The following is a 25880-nucleotide window of genomic DNA, read 5'->3' as shown; positions in this document are numbered from 1 at the left end:
GGATACGTCATGTCTGGATATTGGTACTGCTGCCACAGACAGAAGTATATGCGTGCAAACAAGCTGGCTTTGGATTAATGATCCCACGTTGCAGTACTAGATTTAACAATTTGTAACTGTCAACTTTTTTTAAGAAGTTGTACATGTGACGATTGTGGCTAAACCAAAATCAATTAAAGTTTAATTATTTTCAAAGCAAATAAAAAAATATTACTGTAATTATAAATGATAGTGAATGTTAATTCAAAAAAAATTTATAATAGTAGTCATATTAAATGCTTGGTGTTAAAAATAGTTAAACAGAAAAAATGATATTTGTGATAACTTTTGACAATTATGAATATAATACAGTATTATTGTGAAATAAAATAATAGTATTAGCTTATACTCAGTTTTGCATTGCTTAAGAGAAAAAGGAATAGGAGAATAATACAAATCAAATAGGCCTAATAATAATAATGGCAAAACGTTTAATTTTGTGATGTGCTGATTACTTTTTGATTATAATAAAGTAGGACCCACCAGAGAAATAATGTTGCCTTTAGGTAAAGTTATCCTATATTCTGGTGCATTTGTCTTCTGAATAAAATAAATACAAATATTTAATACTATCGATTATACACAACAATGGATTTATTATTATTAAAATTCTTCTTGAACAACATTATATTGTACAGAAATGTGATTTCTAACCAGAAGGACTTTTTCGGATATTTAGACAAACGCCACCACTTCGCCGACAGATTACTGGTGGACAGTGATCCGACCGGTTATTTCGTCGACATAACATTTTCAAATCAAATAAATCAAATCAAATCCATTTATTAACAAAGTAAACATTGTTGAATTTACAATTCAAAAATAAATAAGATTAAAACACAAGTAAATACAGTATTACAATATAAAATTACATTAAAATATGAAACATGTATTTTGCCGACAGGATAATCCATCGACTGAACATTTCGCCAATAATCATGTAGGCGAAAGACCGAGAGACTAAATGACATTCAGGACTTTTGCCGACTAGATAATGTTCGTATGACAACAAGCGTCTGAGTTTTTAAATTTAAAACCGCTTCATTAATATTTCGTTATATAGAGATACAGGCAGTCCAATGGCCCGATTGAAATCAACAGCGTTTTGAGATTTATGGGCATTCATTCCACTTTATATTTTATAAATATGTTATGTGATAAATATACGGTATCGTGGAAGAAACCTCTTGTAAAAGTGTTTTTCCAATTTACTATGAAAGCAAATTTTCAAGTAAACTGATCACTATCGGTAACAAGGCCAACAGCCATAAGTCGCGTGCCAAAACCCATAGTGATACCGGACCGACAGACAGACCGAACAACCGACATAGTAAACTATAGAGTCGCGTCCACGCGACTAAAAAGGTAAACCAATCTATTATCCATACGTGACGTGACTATTTAAACGCGTGCGTATCACAGCCGGTGCATGCTACATGGAGAAATTACTTTCTCAAACATCCATGCTTATATTTTATTTCACATTTCTACAATAATAATGTATAGAGGTGCAATGGTCACACAGAGTAATTCGACAAAAGACGTGTTTAAAAATGCCGGTATATAGTATGTTCCACCAGTGGTGGCGCCAGCGGGGGGGCCAGGGGGCCAGGGCCCCCCCGTCGGGGAAAGCTGGCCCCCCTGTCGGGGAGTATTGGCCTTATTGTCGGGGAGAAAAATATGATCATTTCTTTTCTGGTAAAAAATAAAACCATTATTAAGTGTACTACTATATATTGTAAGTAACTGCGGCATTCTATTTTTGACGTACATACGATACACTGACAGCGAAGTAAACAGTATGTGGTACGCATTTGTCTGGCGGTGTCTCTTTGTACGAATCTTTCATGGCCCGGCCGGCTCACTGCGGTATACGCGTCGACATATCTGGGCTGTATCATATTACATCCAGGGACCAAAATGTGTATTTTCCAGATTCCAGGCGAAAATCGGAGATTCATTTGCAACTACGCATCGACGTACGTTCATACAGGGATAAAGGTACGAGTTATGTTCTCACGGTTGAGTTTACGAATTGTTTCAATTTACCAATAACCATTGGTGTACCGCGTGTATGTTCGCTGTCGATTAAAGGGGTTTGGGTGGGGGTTCGATTTGGAAAGAGGAAGCGGTTGGCCCGAACCATAAAACAGGGTCTGATCACGTTTCTTTTCGCGCATAAATCTCGATCTAGGGGGTGAATAGGGTGGCTAGCCACCCACCTTAATTCTAAAGGGGAAAAAAGATGCACCAAACCCGCGACCGTCGCTAAACGCAGATTCGACGCACTTGACTCTTTTAATTAAGAAGAGTAGGCTAGAGCTATAGTTGTGTAAATAGGCCTACTTAAGTGAAAGAGCTAAGAGTTTAATTACTATTTATGAATTCAAGAGTTTAAAAAGAAAACGTGATTTAAAATCTTCGGAAAATACCCACAACCGAGTTATTTTCAAAACACATGCACTCCCACTACCAGCATCACGTTGTCTTAGCTTGCTCCTCGTGTGAATGCTGACGTCATCACTCTCCAAAAATACACCATTTTCCGCCCTGGTCCGTGTGCAAGCGTTAGCGTGGACCTGTATATTTACACCCCCGTACAGAGTAGAGTGTAATATCGTGAACTTTTTTCTCGCGTATGAAGATTTTTTATATAATGGTATGCAGTATAAACAATAAAAAACGAGAAACATGATGTTCTTTTATTATTATTTCATAGACATAACATAAACATGAAATGTCTTGTTCTATGTACACGGCCGAAAAAACGTGTGTGGTGATTTGGCATTTTATTGATTTGTGTTATAGACACGGCGATTACGGCAATCATTGTATACTAAATTACATTGAGTTATTCACCCGGCTATAGGGTATATATCTGAGGTTAACAGACCACCAAAGCACAGTCGTACACTAAACACATGCACTATCGAGGCATTTTCGGAGTGCCGCATTACCAAATGTTCATTTCGTTTGAAGTGTTTTTCGATCAAAGTTTATTATTAGTTCGTCGAAAAAGATCCGTATTAGAGTATTTAGGAAGGATTTATTTAAATTTACATTATGTAACATTGTTATTAAATGTAATGGAAACTAGTTGCTCTAGCCTATTAAACAGTGTGTAAGCATCTATTTTTTCAAAATTTTCTGAGGCTCAGGAGAGGGATACCCCCTCCCAAACCCACCCCCTCTTTCGCGCGTACGGCCCCGGCCCCCCCCCCCCTACCCGGTCGGGGAATTCGGCCCCCCCGTCGGGGAATTCGGCCCCCCCGTCGGGCAAATCCTGGCGCCACCACTGTGTTCCACCACTCCAGGTTATAATTTTTTAATAATTTTTTCCTGATTTTATACATCAAAACAATTGTAGCACACAATCTGTGTAACGATCACACACACAATCAAATTCTTACGTAAAATGTAGGACTATAGGGAAATTTACAAGATTGTATGTGTCAAAATGATTAAAACGACCTAAATAAATTACAAAGTTGTATTTACTTCCCCGTGGAAAAACACGTTACATCTGAAATTTTGCCTAACTAAATAAACTGAATTTAAATAATCTTTTCTATATCAGTAAAATCGTGCGAAAACTAGTCAATGGGTATCAAATTAACTACGGTATACAGTAGTTGTTTTCCGCTCCTTTAAATTCAGTTTTTTGTGACAATCTGACAATTCATTTCGATTGTAAGTGGACACAATTATTTTCATTATAACTAACTTAGATCTTCTGAGATATAACAATTTCCTGACGCTACACAGATAAATTTGTTTTAAGCATCATGTCTAAGCCTGCTAAAAGCACATCAATGGCGAGAAGGACAGCGATTGAGACCCTTGGTAACGGGCCAAACAAATCCAAGACAAAACAATAACAAGACGATAACGTAATTGTAATCGCCACTGAAAGCGGTCACAATGTGGATGACGTAATAACCAAACAAAAGGACGAAACTCTCTCAGGTGTGAAACCAATTTTTTTCAAAGACAGCGATGCTCGTGATAGATCTGATGATTATTTAAACGAGGAAACTATATTATACTTCGCTTTATGTGAAGTTATTAGCGGAGAAAATCTTGTATGTATACAAAAGATAAAAAATCTCTGGAGAATTTATGTAAATAATCACAGTGATCAAAATTATAACCGCTGGACTTAACATCAATGGTAGAAATATAACAATTCACGACATAAATCCATACCTACCTATCAATAAGAGTGTACGAGTGCTGGTGAAAGACCTCCCAATATCTGTACACAATGACGAAATAGTAGTCGCCCTAAAGCGCTTGGGATGCAAATTAATCGAAAACATACAATATGTTAAATTCCGTATCAACGGGAAACTGTCTAGATTTGTAAATGGGGACCGAGCTGTGAAGTGAAGAGGAAGTTTACCACGCTCTACAATGGTAAATGGCTTTAAAGTTAGAATGTTCCACAAAAACCAAGTTGATGGAGAGAAATGTTTTCAATGCAATGAGACAGGACACAAAATCAACACGTGTTCAAATAAAACTCCCTTTGTATGCCATAGATGTGGAAAAAAGGGCCACATTGCTAGATATTGCAAGGAAGCCGAAATTCCAGACCAAGTACCTACAATGGATCATAGCAATGATGAAAGCGAAGATGAGACAAAAACACTATTTTAACCGACTTCTGGAGAAAAGTTTATTCAAACAAGGCCAACAGCCATAAGTCGCGTGCTAAAACGCATAGTGATACCGGACCGACAGACAGACCGACAGACCGACCGACTAACATAGTAAACTATAGAGTCGCGTCCACGCGACTAAAAATATAGAAAAACCTAGTTGATGACAAGAATGAAAACCCAGGATGGAATATTGGGGACAGCGATGATAGTGACAACGATAGCATAGACAGTACCAAAGAAGATACAGAACAAGTTGCAAGTACAGAAAGCAACACAAATGAAAAGTGCTCAAACATCAGCAATGTCACAACAAGAGATACAGTACAGACCAGCATCAAGACCTTCATTAAGCACACTACTGACATCGCTTCATGCTCTACAAATGCCAAAGAACAGCAGAAACTAAGTCAAGCAAAGATGACACCATAAACAAATCAAATAAAGTAGATACAGACACTGAAAGTCCTGTAGAGAAAAGGAAAAAAAGAGACGACGAATGAGAAGCAAGTCAACTTAAATACGATAAGTACTTGTTGCTTAAATACATATCAGTAAAAACCCTGTCGTAAACTATTAGCTGATAAGTAACGCTACCTTATTCATGTCTTCTATACATTGTATTTCACTAATGTGAGAGGTTTAAGAAATAAGAATAAGCAAAGCAATATTATAAATTGGTGCAATGTCCAGAAAGCCATTTCACACCTGGCGTTATTATTAACCATTTTAATCAATTATGGGGTGGTGCATGTTTTCACAGTTGTGGAACATCAAACAGCGCAGGTGTTTCAATTTTAATTAAAGATGAATGTGCCTTTCATGACATAGTTGAATATATAGACAAAAATGGAAGGTTTGTAATTGTAAAAGTAAACTTGAATAGCAAGTCATTGGTTTTTGTTAATGTTTATGCTCCGAATAACAGTAAAATCAGAAGTGCTTTCTTTAGAGAGTTAGACAAAACATTAATGAAATACGTTGATTTGGATAATGACAAAATTATTATGGGTGGAGATTTTAACTGTATTTTAGACTATAAACTTGATCAAAAAGTTCGCTGACAGAAGCGATAAATCTGTTTATACATTAAAACACTTCATAAAAAATTGAAGTTAAATGATGCATGGAGAAATAAAAATCCAAATAAAATTCAATTTACATGGCGAAGAAAATGCCACCAAGTATATAGACGACTTGATTTCTGGCTAATCTCAAACAATATTTTTGATCATGATGGAATAAAATCTTGTGACATAAGACCTGCAATATTTACAGACCATTAGGCAATCTCAATTAAGATTGAGTTTATTGATTTAAGAAAAGGCCCTAGCTACTGGAAAATGAACAATGAACTATTACAGAATATTGAATATCAAAATTCTATTCGGAAAATAATTTTAAAAACACAAATAAATGAAAATAATCTTGACCCCGAAATATTATGGGAATTAATCAAAATCAGAGTTAAGAATATATCAATTCTTTATGGAAAGAAAATAAATAAAATTAAAAATAAACAAAAAGAGAAACTACAAAAAGAAATAAAGCAATTAAATGATGCATTATTATATAGTTGCTCCAAAGAAACCATAGAAATAAACATTGAAACAAAAACTAAAGAGTTAGAAAACTTTTATGATAATGAAACAAAAGGTGCATACGTACGTTCAAGGGTAAAGTGGATAGAAGACGGTGAACGTAGCACAAAATACTTTTTAAATTTAGAAAAAAGAAATGGTAATAAAAAGGTTATAAAAAGTCTTAAAAAATTGAACGGCGAAATTATAACAACCTCAAAAGATATTCTTCAAGAAGATGTAATGATATTGTAAGCCTGAACACAACCGTAATGTGTACAGCGCCCCCACACCGCACAATTCGTGCACATGGTTTTGACAGCCATCTTGATTCTGGAGTTTCTGCATTAAAAGTTATAAAAGTTTACACAGTCGTCTATTGCGTTATTAAAGTCATTATTCCCATAAGTCATAACATTACATGGTGGCAGCCAAATGGATTCGATCACCAAGCCAAGCATCAATTACCAGGCTAGCAACATGTCTGCAGAAATCGCAAATTTTAAGCAATATTGCGAGCTGCTGTTCAAGGGTCCTCTCGCCAAGGTATGCAAGGACGATCCGTCACGGGTGACTTACATTTTGATTTGGCTAGGTCAAGAAGGACTGAGAATTTTTAATTCATGGGGAATGGACCAGGATGATCAGACGCCTAAGTCAATACTCGAAAGGTTGGAGAAACATTTCACACCCAAGACAAATTTCAGATTGTCGAGATTCGAGTTTGGTAGGCTCAAACAAGCATCAGGTGAAAAGGTGGACGATTACGTCGCCAGGCTACGTTTGCAAGCACAGAAGTGCAAATTTACGCACGCAGTCGCAAGCAACGACGGGCAAAACGTAAGTAATAATCTCTCAGAATTCGATGAACGAATCATTGAGCAATTAATCACTGGGACAAATTCCACAGAGGTCCAAAAGAAGCTTATAGCTTCCAGCGATTTAACGCTAGACAAAGCGATAGACACAGCCAGAACACATGAGGCAACAAAGGCCAGCATGTCAGTGTTAAACCCTGACAAACAGGTGCACGTCATGAAGCGGCATAATAAGAGGGCGCCACCTAGACCCAATCCAAAACCCCAACACACAGGCAAGCCATGCCGATACTGTGGCCAAAAGCACCAGAAGGGCAAATGCCCAGCGTATAACGCAATATGCAACTTTTGCCAGAGGAAAGGCCACTGGGAAAAAGTTTGTGAGAAAAAAAAGCACAACAAAAGCGTAGAATTACAGGCCACATCCGTAGAAGGAGATAGCGTACTAGAATTTGATAGCATTCATATTAATTCGCTTAGCACCGATGAAGCGTTTGCTACGCTCAACATTTCTCTTATCGATGGTACGCCAGCGACCCTAAAAGTCAAGCTAGATACGGGCGCACAGGGTAACGTTCTTCCTGTCAGAACATTTCGTAATATGTATCCAAGGCGTCGGATGCACACCATGTTAAAGCAATCAAACGCGAAGCTCACTGCATACAACAGTAGCGAAATCCGGCATCATGGTATTCTGACTATTGATTGTACTCACAACAACGTACAACACAAAGCCGACTTCTACGTTGCTGAATGTGATGGTCCGGTTATATTGGGACTACCATCACTGCGAGGGCTTGATCTAGTATCAATTAAATGCGACACTGTTAGCAACTCATTCATAGAGTCCGTAGACCAACTGAAAGCAATCTACCCGAAGCAGTTTGATAGAATAGGCAACTTTAAGGGTGAATACAAGATCGTTCTCGATCCTAATACCAGACCAGTAATCCATTCGTCTAGAAAATGCCCAATCCAAATTCACGACGAAATAAAGCTAGAGCTCGACAGAATGCTCAAGGAAGGTGTAATACGCAAAGTCACTGAGCCGACTGAGTGGGTCAACAGTATCACCTACACACGCAAAGCTAACGGTCACCTTCGTATTTGCCTCGACCCCAAAGACTTGAATAAAGCGATCCAACGTCCGCATCACCATACGCCAACGCTAGAAGAAACTTCGCACAAATTTGCAGGTTCCAAACATTTTTCTAAGCTTGACGCGAAAAATGGTTATTGGGCAGTCAAACTGCACCCAGACTCGCAACCGCTTACCACATTTAACTCGCCTTTTGGCAGATTTTGCTTCCAGCGACTACCATTCGGGCTGAAAATGAGCCAGGACGTGTTCCAAGCAAAAATGGACCAGATTCTTGAACGCTGCCCAGGTACTGCTGGCATAGCAGATGACATCGGTGTACACGGCGACTCAGAGGCGAGTCATGACGCCAACCTGCGCAATCTTATGAAAGTCGCTGCAGAGGAAGGCCTCACATTTAACTCAGAAAAGTGCGCGATAAAACAGAAACAAATCGGCTTCTTCGGCCAAATCTACAGCGATACTGGTGTCAGACCAGACCCCAAGAAACTTGTAGCGATTACGAACTTATCCGATCCAACCAACATATCTGAACTCCGCTCTATACTAGGCATCGTTACATACATGGGATCATTCGTCCCAAGGTTAGCCGACCTAACCCAACCACTCAGAGACCTACTTAAATCGGAAGCGATATTCGAGTGGACGCAAAGTCATTGTCAAGCGATGCAACGCATAAAGGACGCAATCACAGCTTCATACGAACTGCACTATTTTGACAAAACCAAAGATAGCGTTATTCAGGTAGATGCCTCTTCATACGGTCTAGGCGCCTGCCTACTACAAGATGGCAAGCCAGTCGCGGTCGCCTCAAAATGCCTAACGCCAACTGAGCGACGCTACGCGAATATTGAACGAGAGATGCTAGCATGCGTCTTCGGATGTGAGCGATTTCATACATATGTATTCGGAAAGCCATTCATCATTGAATCCGATCATAAGCCGCTGGAAATGATCAGTTTGAAAAATCTGAAAGCTTCACCGCCAAGGCTACAGCGCATGCTTCTACGCATCCAACGCTATAACTGCAACATAAAATACAGACCAGGGAAAGAGATCCCACTTGCAGACGGTCTCTCCAGAATGCCAAACAAAGATGACGCTGACGAGATCAAGCTAGACATAAGGGTCGATAACGTACATTTCTCCGCAGCGAAGGAGTGCACCATCCGCGAAGCGACAGACGATAATGACGAACTTGTAAAGCTGCGCGACACTATAATTGAAGGGTGGCCAACGACGCGAAAGGAAGTTTGTAAAGATATCCGCAAATATTGGTCATATCGCGATGAACTCTCTGTAGCAAATGGAATCATCCTCAAAGGCACTTGTTATCTGATCCCTGAGTCCTTAAGACAGGACATCCTCGACAAGCTACACGAAGCACATCTTGGCACCACAAAAACCCAATTGCGAGCACGCACAGCGGTATTTTGGCCGAACATGAACGACGCAATACGCACAAAAGTTGAAAACTGCGAAATTTGTCAGCAACACGCACGACGAAAACAGAAGGAACCAATAATCCAGCATGAAATACCTACTAGACCTTGGCAAAGACTAGGAGCAGACCTGTTCGCACTAAACGGCTCAAACTATATCATCATCTGCGACTACTACTCAAAATTCCCAATCGTCAAGAATCTACGCAGTGGGACCACATCTAAAACAGTCGTCAACGTGTTAAAAGAAATATTCGCTGAGCACGGTACCCCAGACGAAATCGTTAGTGACAACGGTCCGCAATTTGTCTCCGAGGAGTTTGAGCGATTTGCAGAAAATTGGTGCATCACTCTTGTCAAAACATCGCCAAGATACAGTCAATCAAATGGATTCATAGAACGTCAAGTACAAACTGTCAAAAATACGCTAAAGAAAGCTATCGAGTCCAAAGAAGATCCGCAACGCGCACTCTTGATACTCAGATCAACCCCAATCGACAGTAGACTACCATCTCCCGCAGAGATCCTCAACAAAAGGATTTACAAATCAAACATGCCAGTAAGAATCGCCGATGGCCATAGCGAAGTTGATAACGCACTCGCTGATCGTCAAGAAACGCAAAAACGCTACTATAACAAGCACGCGAAACAATCGCAAGACCCAAAAGAGGGGGAAAGCGTTAGAGTGAATAAGAATGAAGCAAATCATTGTAAATGGGAACCCGGAACAGTTCAAAACAAACGCGCTGAACCGAGATCATATGACGTCGAAATGTCCGATGGATCAATCCTACGAAGAAGTAGTCGACATATTAGGAAGCCCGCAAGATTCGCGAATAACTCTAATAATAATACATAAACATGATACAAAGACACTGATTCTTGAACTGATAGTTATAAACAAAGTTAAAAGTTACATTTGTTTTACAAATAGTCTTTATTCAGTTTTCTCATATTCATACTCATGCTGAAGATATCCAGCATCTATTCAAGCTATCTATTATGTCTAAAAGTAAATCACATTTTGATACATATGTCTTCCATCTTTCAGTAAAGGGGATGTAATGATATTGTAAGCCTGAACACAACCGTAATGTGTACAGCGCCCCCACACCGCACAATTCGTGCACATGGTTTTGACAGCCATCTTGATTCTGGAGTTTCTGCATTAAAAGTTATAAAAGTTTACACAGTCGTCTATTGCGTTATTTTTTATAAACAGCTTTATGCAAAGAAAGAGATTCCTCTTAATGAAATAGAATCATATCTTAACAAAACAGATATACCATGTTTAACAGAAAAAGAAAAGAGTTTATGTGAGGGTATTGTCACCTTATATGAATGTGAAAAGGCAATACAGAGTATGAAATTAAACAAAGCACCAGGATGCGATGGTTTGACAGTAGAATTTTATAAATGTTTTTGGGAAGAAATGAAAGAAAGCGTCTGTAGTGCTTTAAATTACTGTTATTGTAAAAAAGAAATGAGCACTACTCAAAAACGGGGTGTCATTAAACTATTGTACAAAAAAGGTGACAAAGAATTGTTAGACAACTGGCGTCCTATTACATTGCTTAACACAGACTATAAAATTCTGACTCACATACTATGTTCAAGACTTCAAAACGTAATTAAGACGCTAGTTAATGAGGACCAAAAAGGCTATATTAAGGGTCGATTCTCTGGCGAGAATATTCGAATGATTAATGACATTCTTCATTACACTGAAGAAACAGATACAGAAGGTGCTATAATATCACTAGATTTTAAAAAAGCTTTCGATTCTGTTAGCAGGGAGTTTATGTTCTGTGTATTAAGAAAATGTAATTTTGGCGAATCTTTTATTAAATGGGTAAAAACATTATAGTAACACAGAATGTGTCATTATAAATAATGGATGGACATCGAATAATTTTAAAATGGAAGGTGGAATAAGACAAGGTTGTCCGTAGTCAGCTTTGCTATTTATCCTTACAACAGAAGTAATGGCTTGTAATATAAGGAATGATTTAATCTATAAAGGAATACCAGTTCCTAAAAAAGATTGTGGGTTTGAAGAGGTGCGTATTGCGCAGCTTGCTGACGATACGGTGCTGTTTGTCGTCGGAAATGACAAAAGTATAACTAGGAGTGTAAAAATTGTAAAAGAATTTTGTAAAGTGTCTGGTATGTGTTTAAATGAGCATAAAACCAACGCTATGTGGATAGGTAAAAATAGAAATAGAATTGAAAAGCTTGGTAACCTGAATTGGGTAGATAAACCAATTATGATATTAGGGGTCTGTAATTTAATTCATTATATATGTTTACTCTTTTATTGCCCTCTATAGTTGCATTCGTTAATTTAGTCAATGCCCTCTAGTGTTGACGTCTTTTAGCTTGTTTTTCTGCGTATGTTTAAAATTAGTAGCTGGTTAGATTTGAACCGTGCAAGATGTGCAACTACTCGCGAACCTATGACAGTGTGTTTTAGGGTATGTTCTTTACTTTGAATTATTATATTTCATGATATTATGTTACATAAAGTTAATTGATATGTTATGATGCCATCATGTATAATAGGATTATTGTATAATATGTATTTTAAGAATTATACTTGTTGACCTAAACTTCATGATACCAGCTGAATAGGGCTCCGTCAGCTAGCATGCAATGTTTCTTACGGCCTAACGTATGTACAGCCTGTCTGGGCTAGGCCTAGGAATAAACATGCTCAATAATAACGAAAGGCAGTATTAAATAATGACAAGTATTATTATTGCGATTGATTTATCTTGTTCATATGGGTTCATATTATGTTGACCATGTATTTACAGAGTATTGTATTTGTGAAGACGATAACAATAGAATTTGATTAGTGATTGCTGCTTATGATCAGTATTGCGCCATAATTTAAGTAAGCATTATAATACAGTATGGTTTTATCAACAGTTTATATAAGGTTAAAATGTATTACGATTTATGTGATTTAGTATCAGAGCTGATTACACATGATTTCTGAGAATGATGATTGTAACTGTTTTAAATGGCTTTAACTATTCATTCATGTGTGATGCTATTATGAATTGGTGTAACTCCTGAGATATTCTGAGCATAGTGTAACATGCAATTTACGATGAGTCCATGATTACTTCGGTTATACGTTAATTATTATTAAATTGTTAATTGCCAGCTTTACTGCTACTACCTTTCATGTATTAAGGATGATTTGAATATCTTTGTTTCACATGTTATGAGTTGTACCGCAACTAGTTTGGAGTTGTATTTTGATATGATATTGTACTTCACTTTTATTGACATTTTTTATATATTTTTACATTAGTCACCAGGTCGGTGCGGTGTGATTTAATAAAGTCTAAACGCAATTCAGATTGAACGAGTCCCGTGTTTACCTGCGTGTATTTATGTGGCGCCCTCTATAGTGGAATCGGTATTCCATTACAGTGATTAAATTTAGCAAGAAAGACTCAAGCAGCCAGTGTGGAACCTCGTCATGACTGAACTCGAAGCGAGGATTAGAGATCTGAGGACGTCTCGTCGCAACAAGAAGTCTTTAATGACGCGAAACGTTAACATGTTAATGTCAACATTGGCCGATCCAGAAAGTGACCGGCAGTCTGTTGTCGAACTGATGCAGAAATCTGAAGACGCGTTTGGTGAGGTAGAATCTGTACATCAATCGTTGTGTGCATCCCTGGATGATGATGCCTTCGAGGCTGAGGAAGAGTGGATACAGAAATGCTAAGAGTCATTTTGGAAGGCAAGAAATAGTGGTAGGAAGTTTCTTACTAAGAAAGGTGTAAATAAGGATAATGTATCTAGTAGTAACATTAATGCCTGTACTAGTTCTAATAATGATGGTATGGTTAATCAATTTTCTGATTTGAGGTTAGCTTTGGAATTGCCCAAGGCTCACATTAGTGAATTTAATGGTGATCCTGTGAATTACTGGTCGTTTATAAATAATTTTAATGTCAATGTTGCATCTAAATTAAGTAATGACAACGCTCGATTGCAATATTTATTGCAACTGTGTAAGGGTAAAGCCCGCGCTTGCATTGAAAGCTGTGCATTATTAGAGTCTGGTGGTTACGAAATTGCCATGAATGTAATGAGAAAACAATTTGGTCAGTCACATATGATTTTAGATGGTCTAATCACAGAGATGTTGAATAGGAAACGTATCTCTAATGGTGATGGTGAAGGACTATGGAACTTAGTAAGTGCTATGAAAAAATGTGAAGTCACATTAAGCCAGATGGGTTATCTGAATGATCTGAACAGCACATCGACCCTGTTAAAGATTCAATCATTGCTACCCATACGTATGCAGAACGCATGGGCCGATGATTAAGTTTATTGAAAGGAAAGCTGAAGTATCTTGCAACATGTTTGGGCGAAGTGTGGGGAAATTTGCTACTGATAACGGTAAAGAAAGGCCAAGAGTGAAAACCAATAATATCCAAACTAAACGAAAGTTAAGTTGTTTCTATTGTGAGGAAGAACATATGTTAACTGCATGTACTAAGTTTTTACAAATGAGTTATGATGACCGTGTGAAAGTGGCTCGAGACAAACGGCTTTGTTACAAGTGTTTGATAGTTGGACATTCAGTGAACAAATGTCGTCGAGAGGACTCCAAATGTGGCAAGTGTGACTCGACAAGACATCATAACCTTCTTCACCCTCCTAATAAGAAGCCTGAACATGTAGTAAAATCTCGTGCGGCTATAAATAGAAAGAACGTATATTTAATGGTAGTGCCTGTCCAGGTGAGAGCTAAAAATGGGACTGTAGTTTCTACCTTGGCTCTTCTAGATAATGGTTCTGATACCAGTTTATGTGCTGACAGATTGAGAAAGAAACTTGGTGTGAGTGGTCAACGAGTCCGGTACACTTCAGTCACGATTAACGGTGAAGAAAGTAGAGAAGGTCTCAGTATTGAGGTAAATGTGAAGGGCAAAGGCGAACGAGACGAGATTATGACTAAAGTGCTGACTGTGGATAGCATACCATCCACCACTGATGCAGTACCCACGAAGGATGAACTCAAGCATTGGTCGCATTTGAAGGATCTGCCGGTGAGTGATGGTCATAACTTAACAGTGGACTTGTTGATTGGTGCCGACAATCCAGAAGCATTTTGGGTAATTGACGAAAGACGAACTAACCCTAAAGATCCTTATGCTATAAAGACTCCTCTTGGTTGGTGTGTAATGGGACCAGGTTCGTCATCTAGGACACGTTCTAGCTGCAACCATGTTGTAGTTAGCAACGAGCAAATACTAGATCAACTAAAGAAATCGTGGACCATCGACGATGGAATCTTTGAGGTAAATGAAGACTCGGTTCAAGATAAGAGACCGAAACTTATATTGAAAGAGACTACTGTCTTAAAGGAAGATATGCATTATGAGATGGATTTGCTCTGGAAACATGATGAACATAAGTTACCATGCAACAAGCCCATGGCTCTCACTAGACTTAGATGTTTAAAGAATAAATTCGACAAAGACGATGAATTAAAGAAAAGGTACGCAGAGACAGTTGATTCATATATTGATAAAGGACATGCTGAACCTATCATTAACAGCGGTGCAAACGGTAATGTATGGTACTTACCTCATCATGCTGTGATCCATCCTAGAAAACCAAACAAAGTGAGGGTAGTGTTCGACTGCGCTGCGAAGTGGTGTGGAACTTCCCTAAATGATAATCTACTCAAGGGCCCTGAAATGAACAGCAACCTAATTGGCGTATTGCTGAGATTCAGAAGGGAGAAGATCGCATTAGTTGCTGATATAGAGTCAATGTACCATCAAGTGTATGTTACCCCACGTGATCGTGATGTTCTGCGTTTTATGTGGTGGAAGGGTGGTGATACTACAAACCGGCCCAAGAGTTCCGAATGAAGGTTCATGTATTTGGAGCTACGTCATCTCCGTGCTGTGCGAGAAATGCTTTAATGCAATCTGCAGATGACAACTTAGAAGATAATCAAGACGATATTGGTAAAGCAGCCATCGAAATAATCCGTAGCAACTTCTATGTAGATGACTGCCTTGCATCTACAGGTGATACCAATTTTGCTGTACAATTAGTTGATAGATTACGTAGCATTCTCAAAAAAGGAGGATTCCGCCTAACTAAATGGATCAGCAACGATAGAAGTGTCATTACCAGTATTCCCGAAACTGAAAGAGCAAAGTCTGTACCTGTAAGCTTGGAGAAGCTACCGAGTGAAAGAACGCTAGGTGTATGCTGGGATGCCGATCGTGACGTGTTCAAGTTTGAGGTCAATATTTCATCTAAGCCTATGACAAGACGTGGACTGCTATCCGTTACTAGTTCGATTTACGACCCGTTAGGGTTTGCTGCACCCTTTATTTTATGTGCAAAATCTCTACTCCAAGACGTGTGTAGACGGGGCACGGAATGGGATGAAGCTTTACAAGACTCGGAAATTATCGTGTGGAAAAAATGGTTGGCTAATGTACCAAACTTGATTAAAGTCCAAGTGCCCAGATGGATAAAGTTGGAAGAAGCAAATGAGATATCGTTACATGTTTTCTGTGATGCATCGGAACGGGGCTATTCGGCTTGTGCGTACTGTAGAACGGTTTCAGGTGACAGGAAAATAGATGTTCGATTTGTGATGGGTAAGGCGAAAGTGACTCCCTTTAAGAAAGTATCAATTCCTCGGCTAGAATTGCTAGCTGCTGTCCTAGCCGTCGACATAGAACAGCTAGTGAAACGAGAAGTCGGTAGCCGTTTTCAATGTATACAAACAACGTTCTGGAGTGACTCGATGATTGTTCTGGGCTACATAGCTAACGAAACTAAACGCTTCAAGACCTATGTTGCTAATCGCGTATCATACATACGAAGCTCATCCGACCCGGGGTAATGGAGACATGTTGCTACCGAAGTCAACCCTGCAGACGAAGGATCTAGGGGAACGTTGAAACTCAACAAGTGGATTGTAGGCCCAGATTTCCTTTGCAGACATGAAGCGACATGGCCTCCAAACAAGCATCAAGTTACCCAATCCAATGATCCTGAGGTAAAATTCAATGTCAACGTCACTCAAACTAAAGTAAAGAGAAGAAATATAATTTGTCAACAAACATATCAAGTTGGACAAGACTCATCCGAGTGTATGCATATGTCCGTAGATTCATTGTGAGATGTAGAAGAGGATCACATGTTATATCCACAAGTTTAAGTGTAGAGGAGATCGAAGGTAGTGAAGCTAACATTATTGCGTGGACTCAGCGTACTGAATTTGTTAGATGGGATTGTGATCAGCGTTTGAGAAAGTTTCAACCAATACTGATGGGAGATATGCTTAGAGTTGGTGGTAGAATCGTGCAATCTACGGTAAATGAAGCAATTAAACATCCTATAATTCTTCCAGCCTATTCATCTGTGTCAAAACTCATCATTCAACACTTCCACAAACTTGTTGGTCACTCTGGGTGGATGTCAATTTTGAATGCTCTAAGACAGAAATTTTGGTTGTTAAAGGGCCGAACTGCAGTGAAGAGTGCCTTGAGCACATGTGTAGTATGCAAAAGATATAGAGGAAGACCAGCCCAACAGATTATGGCGAATCTACCTGCGGAGAGACTTAATGACAAAACACCCCCATTTACCAATGTTGGTGTCGACTTTTTTGGACCTTTTGATGTTAAGGTGTGGCGAAGTACAGTCAAAAGGTATGGATGCATTTTCACTTGCCTTGTCAGCCGTGCCGTCCATTTAGAAGTAGCTAACAATCTCGACACGGATGCATTCATCAATGCATTAAGAAGATTTGTAGCCAGACGGGGACAACCCAAGCTGTTCGTTAGTGACAACGGGACCAATTTACACGGAGGAGAACGTGAACTTAGAGAAACGATCAAAGGGATGAAAGAAAAGGACATTGAAGATTTCTGCCATACTAGAGGTTTTAAGTGGAAATTCAACCCAGCTCATGCAAGCCACTTCGGTGGAGTATGGGAACGATTAATTCGGTCAGTCCGAAGAGTGTTGAATGGCGTGTTAAGTCAACAGAGAGTAACAGAAGATGTGTTAGCTACAGCATTTGCAGAAGTGGAAAGTATACTGAATTCAAGACCGCTTACAGATATGTCTTATGATCCCACAGATGCAGAACCACTAACCCCTAATCATCTTTTACTTTTACGTCAAGGTCCTTTAGCACCAGTAGAAAATACCACTGATAAATCTTTGTCTTACGGAAAGAAGCGTTCGCTACAAGCCCAGTACTTGGCTTCATTATTTTGGACGCGCTGGCGTAAAGAATATTTGCCGTTATTGCAAAAACGAAATAAGTGGACAACGCCAAAGGAGAATGTTATGGTGAACGATATAGTGATGTTGGTAGAGCGCGAAACTTCACCTCGTGACAAGTGGCCATTAGGAAGAGTCCTTGGAGTGCGAATAAGCAAAGACGGGAAAGTTAGAAGTGTTGACGTAAAGGTTAATCATAATATTCTGAAGCGGCCAGTTGCGAAGCTTTGCATAGTTTATAGAGATTCCATAGCAAAAACTATTGGTGTGTAAATCCAGGTGTTGTGGATTTACAGGGGGGAGTGTAATTTAATTCATTATATATATGTTTACTCTTTTATTGCCCTCTATAGTTGCATTCGTTAATTTAGTCAATGCCCTCTAGTGTTGACGTCTTTTAGCTTGTTTTTCTGCGTATGTTTAAAATTAGTAGCTGGTTAGATTTGAACCGTGCAAGATGTGCAACTACTCGCGAACCTATGACAGTGTGTTTTAGGGTATGTTCTTTACTTTGAATTATTATATTTCATGATATTATGTTACATAAATGTAAGGTACGGGTTTTACCCGTCTCCTCGTAGTACATTGTATATATCAGCGTGCAGCCCTGTGGTACTTCGCAGTAATAAGTAGTTCTTATTTATGATTATCAATTCTATTATGAAATCTATGTTTACTTCATTGATGATAGAGTTTTATGTTTACATGATGAATAATGTATTTGTACTGTAGTTATTATCTAAGTTATGACGATATGATAGAACAAGGTATAATATGGTGCGGATGATTACACCGCAGGTAATTTGTAATTAGGACTAGCGCATTACTACTGCACGTACAGTCAGAACGAATCAAGAAGTCAAAAGGTCAAACACCTCGTGTTTCTCCATGTTAAAGTTTTACCTGTATTGCCTATAAAATAAGAGGCAAGGTATGTTCTGTTTTATTATTAACATCTTATTAACGATTCCATGAACTGTATAAAGAACTATGCTAGTTAGTGAATTTTATATTGTATTGTTTTATGACGATTAGTTAGCGTAAGCCTAGAGGCAAACGTGGTGTTTCGGGCTGTGCTAGCCATGCCTGCATGTGTCGTCGAGTAGACCATGCATTCGATAAGCTCATCGTACTGAGTCTGATGATTATACTTGATTAATATAGTACTGTATTGATAACATGATGTATTGTCCACTAAGGATCTGAAACGTTATTATTATGGTTATTGTGTAATGTAACGAGTAAAGCATTTAATATATTGTAACTATATGTTATTATAGGCCAACGGTCACGCTAGTTACAGAGTATTGTGTGTTAAAGGATACCGTGTTGTGTTGGATTAGGCCAACTTCGGCCACAGACAATTTCGGCCACAGACAATAATACTACCATATCTATGGAACGCCCATAGTGCCATTGATAGGGGAACAATGAGACACGACAATGTAATACAGGATTATCGATTTCATTGTGTTTTACTTTTGTTTTTTGTTTTTACACAGGAAAACACGGACACAGACAAACTTGGCAATTAATTAATTCATTAATTAATAATGAAACCGCCGCTGAAAAGGGGGCCGTTTTGACCTGGGGTTGCCATGTTTATGATATTTCGTGTGCTAATCGAGTCGAATGCAGTTTTAATGATGCACTCTTGGCGTTCCATATCTGTTCGTTTGTTCGTGTCGACACATTCAGTATCAAATGGCGATATTTCTGTATTTTTTCAATCAATTGCTTGCTTGCGAGTATTAAATAAGGTATGGTTTAAAGATCTTTGGCTATTTTCGGCTTCGGGATGTTATACCACGCTTAGGCCTAGGCTAGGCTATAGGGGTCGTCGGTTTCGTGTTATGGGTCGTCCAATTCTAGGTCGTTCAATTCGAGGTCGCCCGGGTCGTTGGGGTCGTCCAATTCGAGGTCGTCGCTTTCTACACACCCGTTTGCAATAGGCAGAATAAAGGAACGTGTGAAGAAGGCGTATGTTACGCCATTTTACAAAGTGTATTTAAGGTGAGACTTGTAGTCATTTGTTTTACCTTATTTGATAGTTGTGCGTTGCCAACTAAACTTTGTATTGTATTTATTATGCTTTTGATGATTATGATTATAGTAATATTGTGATTTATGATGTTTATAGTTATTGGTATGTTTTGATAATGATTATGATTCTCTATGGAACTTCTTTGTCATGCTACTGATATATTTGATTATTTTATTGCTATATTATTATGCCTTTTATGATGATTATGATTATAACAATGAATGAGTTAAGTTAAATACTGGCTTTTGGATTTAGCCATTTGTATACATCTTGTGATTTAAGTAAGGCAAGGCAGCAAGCCTCTTATCCTAAAATGATGTTTATATAGTATGTTCATATGCACAGGCATTGATGTTGTGTTGCTTTGTAATACAAGCCAATGGTTTCTTATAAAGTTAATTATGACATGATGTAGTCAAGGACTAACGATGATAAGTTTGTATTTTTATATTATATTTTCTAGCTTGGCATACCGGCATTTCTTGTCTTGTCAAGTTGGGGGTGTTTAGTTTTTATAAGTTTTGTGGTTTTATTGCGATACTAGTTCCTATTCGATCTGAATAAATTTGTCATTGAAGATTACATCGTCTCTTTGGCTATTATTCTTCCTGTACTTTACATAAGACTGAAAAAAAGGCGCGTGGTTGGTTGAAATGGTTCTATGATGCATGTGTCTGGGTTAAAGATAACGTTTCGATTAGAGACATACTAAGCATCATAATTTTGTTTTCGTCTAGTAAGAGAGCTATCAAAAATTGATAACAATAATAATAGAACAAACATCAACATATTTAATAATAAATCAAACATGGTTATACTTTTCTCAAAATTTCATGCTGAGATAGATGAAAAATAGTTTAAAAAACCATGGTGTAGGCCTACAATCAATATAATAAAGGAAAATAATAATAGGCCTACATTACAAATTAATTGTAAATATCATATCTTCACCATTTTTTTGTATGGACAGTGTGGCCTACTATATTTGGATTAAAGAGCAATTTGATTACATTGCTTTGTTATTTATCACCATTGATTCAACCTTATGAAATTAAACAGGAGCAACACTGTGCCTTTCAATAAACTAAAACTCTGAATTTGAATAAACGAATCCTATGACGTGATTTGCATCACGTGATTTACTCGCCATCACATGGAATGACGTATCATCTTTGCCATAGAGAAAAGGTTTAGTGTTTTCCCAACAAATGTTATTTCGTTTCTTCGGTACACTATACACGCCTAAATGAGTCGTCTGAGGGCGGTCTGTTCTATTGTTTGACTGGCGCCCTGGTTTACTAATTTCATTTACTTTAAACTATAGAAAGACAATAGTATTTGATATGTAAATACTTTTAGTATAAAATGTTAATATTAACAATCTATCCTTAAAATTAGAATTAAAAGAATTAGAATTAAAATAACTTACAACAATCTCTCCTTGTTGTTTATTATTCAAAACTGCAGCAATAGTTGTTTTAATTGTCCCACATTTTATCTTGATTCTTTCGTCATACTCTCCGTATAATATCAACTGTGCAGTACGCATTGCTTCTGGTCTTACATTCTGGCTGAACTTTGACCAACTTTCCAGAATTTCTTTTCAAGTTAAAATACCAGACGCTGATAGTTTGTTCAATAGTGGCGATATTCGTCGTTCGCAAGCTGGGATCAATGAGTCTATTTACTTACTTCCACAGTTACCTGTAATAAATAGTATAAAGCAAAATATATTATGTAGGTCTAACCCGATACTCAACATCCCAAATTAAAACAAGGGGAACTTTGAAGGCGCTTACATATCTCATGGATATACCAGACTTTCTTGAGAAACAGACATATTTGGCCAGCCCAAAGGTGTCCGGTTTTGGGAGTGTTGACTGTATATTATAAAGATAATGATGAGAATGTCTTTACTTTAAATTATACTTGACAAACTTGAAAGGTCTCATATGAGGGATAAAATGTATTCAAAGGCTATTGGTAGCCAGAAGACTGAATTAGAATTAACAGGAATTAGGCATTCTTTAAAATGTTTATTGTTCGCCTCTTTTCATCTGTCTAAAAACATATAAAGATATTGTTTTATTTGGATAGAGAGCCCTCTATCGGCCAATGTACTGTATACACAGTTGATTACAGTTGATTACAACCTAAATAATAGGCCATGATTATAACAAGATAACTACACTATTTGATAGAAGTAATTGATAGCAGTATGATTGTAGATTAAAACGCAGGGCCTCTAAACTTTTTCCGACATTGTATTTTATCCATTCGAAAGATCTTCAGTAATCAACGTTAATTTTAAAGTGTCAGGATATAAATTAACCATCAATAAAAAAAAAATTGTCAGTTTTTTTCTTTTAGTTTTCCACAGATTTACCTCCTATAACTATCGTCAACTTGGTAGAAGCAAAGTGAACAGAAGGGGGACTGTAAGCATTATCTATCCCTTATATCGTATTAGTTTAACCTTAGAGGTTTCACAACATTAGGCGCTATATACATCCAGGATATTATATTATTATTATTTAATGGCCACCGAACATCTGTTTAAATTATTAGTTAGTATATAAACGAAATGATAAATCATAAGAGCACTGTCCATATTATGTTTGTTAAAGCACAATAACAGTTTTATAAAATTAATTATATTGTTAAACGCAATGAAATGAATGATTTCTTGGTAAATTTCTAGAATTCGAAAATCGTATAGAATCCGTTCTTGAGTTACAGTGGTAGTACGGTGTGACTGCGTAGAGGGCGGGTGATCGGTTGTTGCTGCTGGTAAAGAATCGCTTTTTTGAACTGCGATTACATGGAGTCCGCCCTCTATCGCCACAAAAACCGTGTGTTTCTGTTCTGCCGGTGCGATGTTTATGTTGTAAAGCGAATACATTTTTAATGTTTCTTATCCTAACAATTACACTTCACTTGATTACTATGGCAGATGCCGTTTTACCAAAACCGATCACAATTCAATCAGTTACGCTAAGTGTTTAGTCGGTTTTTTTTTCTAAAATAAACTAAGCAGATTTGTATTTATTGTATTACAAAAAAGTTTTTCGCATAGGGAGGTTCAACTTTAGTTTGTAACGTAAATATAGAGGCTGAAATGCTCTAGTTATAAAATATCTGGTATTAAATAAATATTTTGAGGATGTGTATTATTCAGTTTTCCTTCTGTAGTTGATTTAGCTTATCAATCAATTAATCAATCAAAATAATCAACTTTTATTTTAGAAAGTCCGTGGCCTACTGTACAGAAAAAGGTAATCCTAAACTAAACTATAGTAGGCCTCTATGCATATTCCGTGTTAGGGGAGATACCGGGAATCCCTAAGCTTGGAGTGACCCACTCATACCCAGACATTCCAGTAAACCAAATGTAATATCCCACGAACCTTCGTAGTAGACCTACAGCCGCCGGCCAACGCACTTACTAATCAAACAAGTCTATCTCTTTACCATTCACCAACAATTTTGGAGGAAGGATTGTTTTGACAATTATTTAATGATAAATCTAACCTTAACCCACCCGGCCTACGTTGACAGTCAAAACGAAGCCATTGTTTATCGAACATATTTAAGTTTTATTGTCTGGCCATAAGTTTCAGAGTCATTAAAAAAAATTAAATAAAACATAGGCCTATTACAATTTCTAAAAATGATTAAAAAGAGCATCGTAGGCAGGATTTGAACCTGACCTTCAGCCATCAGAAGCCAAATGTAAAATTTCCCGTATGTTGCGCAACTCTAACAGTTACATAAACAACTTCAAAGTACAAATATTTGAACTTTGTTGCATTACTTACTTAGGTGAATTTTAACAATGGTTTAGATTTATACATACATTAAAATGATTGACAAGGTAAACGATAATACAAACTCGGTTTTGACAGATAACAGGTCGGAAAACATGCAAATCTGTTATATCAGGTGGGTATATTTGATTAGATTAAAAACCGTGGTCGCGACGATATTATCTATTCGGCAAGTTAAAAGAGTCCCGAACATTTGAACCTGAGTTTTCAAATGTATTAATACATTGTTGTGTAGGCCTTATCTCGTAACTGTTGAATATATATTGTGTAATAACTTATGAACTTTGCTATCAGAAGTTTTGTCGTTTTATTGTATTCTTGGTATCTTGCCTATTGTAGATAGTGCGACGATATGACAGATTTTTGCCGGGTATTTGCTAAAGTGTACCAATATTGATACACATGATAGTGTTACAATGAAAGAAGTGACGGGTATTTGCTTTTGTTTCCTATATATCTATTTTTACATTTTTTCCTGCAATTTTTAACTGTAATTTATTATTTTGTCAGTTTGGGAATTTATACAATTTCATTCACTCGTTCATAATGGTTGTATTTAAAATAATCTTCACAGTAAAACTGAATTGCTATTGATTTTTACATAAAAATATAAATCTAAAACACATAAAAAAGACAAAAAAAAGGGGCAAAGCCCAAAACGACGAAAAAGAAACAAAAAACTGACATCAAAGGGAAATGAATAACAGTTTAAAAAAAAGAGAAACAGCTAGAAAAACAAATATAATATGAGTGTGATTCTTAGGATAGGATCAGTAGGATAAAATTATTTTCGGTTCCACTATCTAATCGTGCTTGGGAATTTTGAATGTTCATGATTCTATATTGGTCTTACCAGGGAAGATCGAAATTAACAATTGTAATCTCACTCTTCCCAGGTCTTCTTACATTCACATTTACGGCTAAATATCACGCAGGTGATTGTTTCGCACGAAATTTACAACATATTTTTAAATGTATACTTATGTAAATTCTTTTTTGGTGTGTGTCTAAGGAGGACGACAGTGATGTAGGCTCTATGTCGTCCCTCTACCAAATGGTACTTTTTGTTGTTGTAAATGTACATAATATTTTAATGTTGGTTTTTACAGCTCACTATGTCGGTCGGTTGATCAGTAAACATTGTTAATTGCAATTAAAGTAATGATTTTTTGGTAAATTTATAGCATCTAGTATTTCGATTTGTAGTAGTGCGTGACTGTGTGGGGGCGTGTGACTAGAATGACCGCCACTGACAGATTATTACGTGCTATCAGAACTCAAAACAGGGGCAACCAGGTGACATACCGCTGGTATTAGCTAGTCACCCGTGGGCCTATCGAATACTGATTTAACTAGTGAGATATAATTTATAAAATGCAGACGTGGCAAAGGCGTTTGGTCAATTAAAAGGTTAATGACCGTGAACGATCTCTATCTATTACTATAGAAATGAAGTTAAAAGGACACCTATCTGTCGATTTATCTTTTTGACTTGTTGAAAGAAGAAATCAAGAGTATAACAAGTTTGAAAGTTGGAAAGAAAGATGGACCAAACATACCCTAATTTATATAGAAATTGAGATTGGAGAAAGAAAAATACCATGGTACTTGAGTTGTAATTTAAGATTATTCAAGTGTCCTGTTTACCATTTTCGTCCACTGATCTTTATCTATTTCTAGAAATATCAAGTCAATTTGTGAGTTATATTGAACAATAAACTTTAAAACTATCATGCTTTCAGCGTATGTGTAATTCACTGACTTAGATTGTTCATGTATTTCTTCTGATTTATATTTGAAAAGGATTCTAATCTGATTGAGATTAGTACAATCAGATGCTAAGGTGTTTTTTCTCATTTTGTACTTTTCTTACGCTAAAACGAAAACTAATTTGTCCAGTTAAAGTCGTATTTCTACTAATAACGGTTATAACAATGCTAAATAAGTGCTAAATAAGAATTTATAAATGATGCAAATTAAAAGTAAAATTGGCTATATACGTACGTAGGACTATAAGTTGTTAATAAAACCATTATTAATTAGCAGTCTGAACTACTGCCTTATCAATTACC

The 25880-nt window shown here is 37.3% G+C and overlaps 1 protein-coding gene and 1 pseudogene across 1 annotated transcript in view; one reads left to right on the top strand and one right to left on the bottom strand.

Moving 5' to 3' along the window:
* Window positions 1–21554, bottom strand: part of LOC144850185 (uncharacterized) — a 76138-nt gene extending 54584 nt beyond the window's left edge. Inside the window, exon 1 of the mRNA XM_078707416.1 lies at window positions 21411–21554. Within this exon, the coding sequence (XP_078563542.1) occupies window positions 21411–21530 (120 nt within the window). The 5' untranslated portion in view covers window positions 21531–21554. The remainder of the gene's footprint in view (window positions 1–21410) is intronic.
* Window positions 15548–18210, top strand: LOC144850369 (uncharacterized; annotated as a pseudogene).
* Window positions 21555–25880: the final 4326 nt, after the last annotated feature.

This window comes from Antedon bifida, chromosome 8, assembly GCF_963402885.1.
Source record: "Antedon bifida chromosome 8, ecAntBifi1.1, whole genome shotgun sequence".
Classification (NCBI taxonomy): domain Eukaryota; kingdom Metazoa; phylum Echinodermata; class Crinoidea; order Comatulida; family Antedonidae; genus Antedon; species Antedon bifida.
The sequence above is the reverse complement of the archived record's forward strand: the minus strand, read 5'-3'. Positions and strand labels throughout refer to the sequence as shown.